The 4,383-nt window shown below is 39.1% G+C and overlaps 1 protein-coding gene across 1 annotated transcript in view; it reads right to left on the bottom strand.

Moving 5' to 3' along the window:
* DIAPH3 (diaphanous related formin 3) overlaps window positions 1-545 on the bottom strand; it is an 87,177-nt gene extending 86,632 nt beyond the window's left edge. The window contains exon 1 of the mRNA XM_029283440.1: window positions 476-545. Coding sequence (XP_029139273.1) covers window positions 476-487 — 12 coding nt within the window. The 5' untranslated portion in view covers window positions 488-545. The remainder of the gene's footprint in view (window positions 1-475) is intronic.
* Between the last annotated feature and the right edge of the window lie 3,838 nt (window positions 546-4,383).

Genomic DNA, 4,383 nt, shown 5'->3' on the forward strand with positions numbered 1-4,383 from the left:
GATTTGGAAAGATTTGTTTTAAGTCCTGTATTTGATTCCGGGAAGCTCAGGGGGGGAAGGGGGTTAGAAGTATTGAAACAAAAAGTGATGTATTCATATGTTATAATTGTATTGATAAGAGGAAGCGCTCGGTTGGTATCCCGGCTTGCACTCGTTGAGGTGGTCAGGAAGAGGGGGGATGTAGAAGGGGAAGGAGGAAAGGTTGTGGGTTAGAGGTAGGAAGGAAAGGTAAGTGGATGAGGGCGGAGGCAGGTCGGGAACCTCTGAGCGTTTCTGATAATGTATTGAATTGGATTGGGGTTTTTTTGTGTATGTTTGTGTTATAAATGCATCATATTACTTAATGTTCAATTATAAAAATTAATAAAATTTTCTTTAAAAAAAAAAAAAAAGAAAGTCAAGCACTGCCTGTGTGTGTTCATATTCGCCACTATTGCAAACTTCAACTTCAACTAAGCAGATGAGCGTTACTGACCTTGTTGTTCATGAAAGCTTTTAAGCACTGAATTATCTTATGCTGTATCTTCTTGAGAAGTTTGTCCTGTCTGAACAGAAGATAAAGAGACAAAAAATATATCAGGCTGGTTTACTGTCCGTTCTTTCTTTCTGAGAACTACAGACTTGTTAGAAGACTTACTGCTTGCTTTCCACCAGTTTTTCCAAGATGTCCAATAATAATCCGAGCCCTTCCTGTCCAAAGTTCTCAACCCAGCTGCAAAAAAAAAAATTAAAAAAAAATCTCTATGTTAATTTTTGGCATTGATAATAAACAGATCCAAGTCAATAATCACATTGGTGCAATGGAGCATCAGTGCCCAAATTCTTCAGTTCCTGGCTGTGCCGTTTAGTTTCTGTAACCTATTATATATAAGAAGAAGAACAACAATGTTGGAAGCGACTTTGGAGGTCATCAAGTCCAACTCCCTGCTCAGGCAGGAAACCCTATACCATTTCAGACAAATGGCTGTCCAGTCTCTTCTTAAAAACTTCCAGTGTTGGAGCATTCACCGCTTCTGGAGGCAGGTTGTTCCACTGGTTAATTGTTCTCACTGTCAGGAAGTTTCTCCTTAGTTCTAGGTTGCTTCTCTCTTTGGTTGGTTTCCATCCATTGCTTCTTGTCCTGCCTTCAGGCGCTTTGGAGAATAGCTTGACTCCCTCTTCTTTGTGGCAGCCCCTGAGATATTGGAACACTGCTATCATGCCCCCCCTCGTCCTTCTCTTTGTTAAACTAGACATACCCAATTCCAGCAACCTTTCCTTATATGTGTAAGCCTCCAGTCCCCTAATCATCTTTGTTGCTTTTCTCTTTACTCTTTCTAGAGTCTCAACAACTTTTTTACATCGTGGTGACCAAAATTGGATGCAGTATTCCAAGTGTGGCCTTACCAAGGCATTGTGAAGTGGTATTAACACTTCACGTGATTTTGATTCTGTCCCTCTGTTCATGCAGCCTAGCACTGTGTTGGCTTTTTTGGCAGCTGCTCCTATTTAAGTGATTGTCCACTAGGACCCCGAGATCCCTCTCACAGTTGCTACTATTGAGCAAAGTACCACCTATACTCCACCTGTGCATTTGGTTTTTCTTGCCTAAGCATACAACCTTACTTTTTTCACCATTTTCTAACAATGGCACTTTTAAAAACAAGGCAGAATTTCTTTCTAGAACACCCACTTTCATTCCTGATCAGATACAAAGTCCTGTCCTTTCCTCAATTAGTTTCACTTCTATCTAGGTTGCACGCTCTCTCCTGGAGCAGTTGCATGGAGAGGTGAATAATCATATCCTACTCTTTGTAAATCTTTTTCCCAGCTCCTGAATTTTACTCTTCACTGCTTCCTCGCAGTCTTTCCTCTCTTCTCCACCTCTGCAAAATGAGGGACAGAGCCCTCCCCCTTTGCCCAGGGGTCTTATGCCCTCCAACCACGATTTCTCTTCCTTTCAAAGGCAAAAACCAGGTGTTCAAAAACAATCCCAAAGCCTGCACAGGGTATTCACTGCGTAATACTTTTTAGTAAGGAAAGGTGAAGCGTGGGTTAGGTTACAAGCTGTAGTTGTACCCATGCCACATGCAGCATCCCTTGCTGAGGATAAAAAAAAGAAAGACACAATGCCAATCGGTTTAGGCACACACTACACCCAGTTTTCTCCAGAGCAAACTCACATTATTGTAGACGGATTAGACACCACCTTTCAAATCAACGGGCCGTTACCAACATCCATTAGTCTGGATGCACATGCTGAGCGGGGCATAGTTTTACTTACCCTTAAAGGGATTAGCGTGATATGGGTGTCTGACTTTCTCAAAAATTGTAAATTCCTCACAGGGAGAAAGCTTACATGTTCTAGAACGGGAATAGGGAACACTGCTTTATATAGGGTCAGCCACTGGGTTCAACTTGTTCAATATTACAGCAGATCTTACAGAATTTCAGACTGAAAGAGGCCAGTTCAAGACTCAATTACTGAACCCATGGAAAGCTGGGTAAGCAAACTTATGTATTCAAGAGGGACAGTGAATAATATTTATAGGTTACTTATATGTAAGGGTGTAGGTCTATACATATGTTGTATATAGTATATTTTTAATGGGTGTTATGTATGTGTACGCTTTGAGAGCAAGCAACTGAACTTCATTTTTAAGGTGTGCCATTGTGCCCACAGTAAAAATGACAATAAAGGTTTATGATCAATCAATCAATCTGTCTGTCTGTCTCTCTCCATCTATCTATCTATCTATCTATCTATCTATCTATCTATCTATCTATCTATCTATCTATCTATCTATCTCAAAGTGCACACATACATAACACACATTTAAACATGGTATATACAACATATGTATATAGACTTACACCCTTACATATAAGATTTTATTTTTATTTTTAGACTTCCCACTAAAAAGTTCATTTAAAAAAAATAATCTGTAGGCTACGTGTAAATCAGTCGTGTTCGTGTTCATAAACCCCTGCAAGCAAATTATCCAGATATTGCCATTAAAAAAAAATCCTATATCCACTGATTTAATCAAGTTCTAATTTTAGTGCCAGAGACCTCTGACAAGATCATAATGATATGGAGATTAATTCAAGAACAAACGAATGTGCAACCAGACGAAGCACATCAATAGCACCCGTAATAAACTCCTGAGAAGAACTACCTGGATTATTGCAAAAAATCTAGTTTTCAGAATGCAGGGAGATATATGAAGCTACCAAGCCTATATTTCTGTATGTGGCTTGGTCAATGACCAGCTATTTTAATAAAATTAAATTCTGTAAAGGTAATTCTCAACTTGCAACAGTTCATTCAGGGACTGTTCAAAGTTACATCAATGAAAAAAGTGACATATGACCGTTTTTTACACTGACAACCGTTGTCTCCATGGTCATGTGATCAAAATTCAGACGCTTGGCAACTGACTTGTATTTATGACGGTTGGCAACCGAACTGTGCTCATAAGTCAAGGGCTATCTCCATATGTGGCTTCACTTCTAAAAGTGATTTGTGCCCCTTGCAAATTCAAACGATCGGAAATGGAATCAAGGACACCTGGGACAACTGTATTAAAACAAGTGATGATCGCCAGTAATGAATTTTCACAAATAACTCATATAACTTTTACAACTTAACTTACAACAAGGTTGATAAAAGGCCGCATGAAAGACATTTGCAAAAAAAACTATCAACTTTCATGAAATCGGCTTTTTTTTTTCTTCCCCCCCTACAAAGTTTTGTTGAACTGTTGCATTACCTGACAGGGTTACTAGTCAAGGAAACCCGAAGCGATTCGAGGCAGCTGGCAAGTTTTTCATCCACCGTTCCAGATTTTAATTCCTCGATGAATTCCTGAGGGAAAATCTGCCTTCTACTCTTGAGGCTTCCCTGAAAGAGGATAATCACACGTTATGAAAAGAATATAAATAATGTTCACATCCATTCCAGTCAATCTGGAACCTGCCAAGTGCATAGATCTAGGTTGAATATGGAGCCTATGCATAGGCCTATGCTGAATATGAAATGTTTTATGAAATAGGAAAATATTTCAACTTCTCTCCTCAGGAACCCGCTATAGGGCATTGCATGCAAAAACTAGACTCGGGGAGTTTTTTCCCCCTTGTGCTATCACTCTGCTGAACACCTAATTACCACAGCGCTGTCTTATGCCTATGGACAATTTACCCATGAAGAATGGATGTATTAATATTATTCTCATCTTTTTGACTACCTTCTCTTATTGGTATCATTATTATAATTATATTACTTTGTTTTGCGTATACACTGAGAGTTTATGCACCGGAGACAAATTCCTTGTGAGTCTAATCACACATGGCCAAATAAAGTATTCTATTCTATTCTATTCTATTCTATTCTATTCCATTCCA

Source organism: Protobothrops mucrosquamatus, unplaced genomic scaffold (assembly GCF_001527695.2).
Source record: "Protobothrops mucrosquamatus isolate PMUCROS unplaced genomic scaffold, P.Mucros_1.0 scaffold89, whole genome shotgun sequence".
NCBI lineage: Eukaryota > Metazoa > Chordata > Lepidosauria > Squamata > Viperidae > Protobothrops > Protobothrops mucrosquamatus.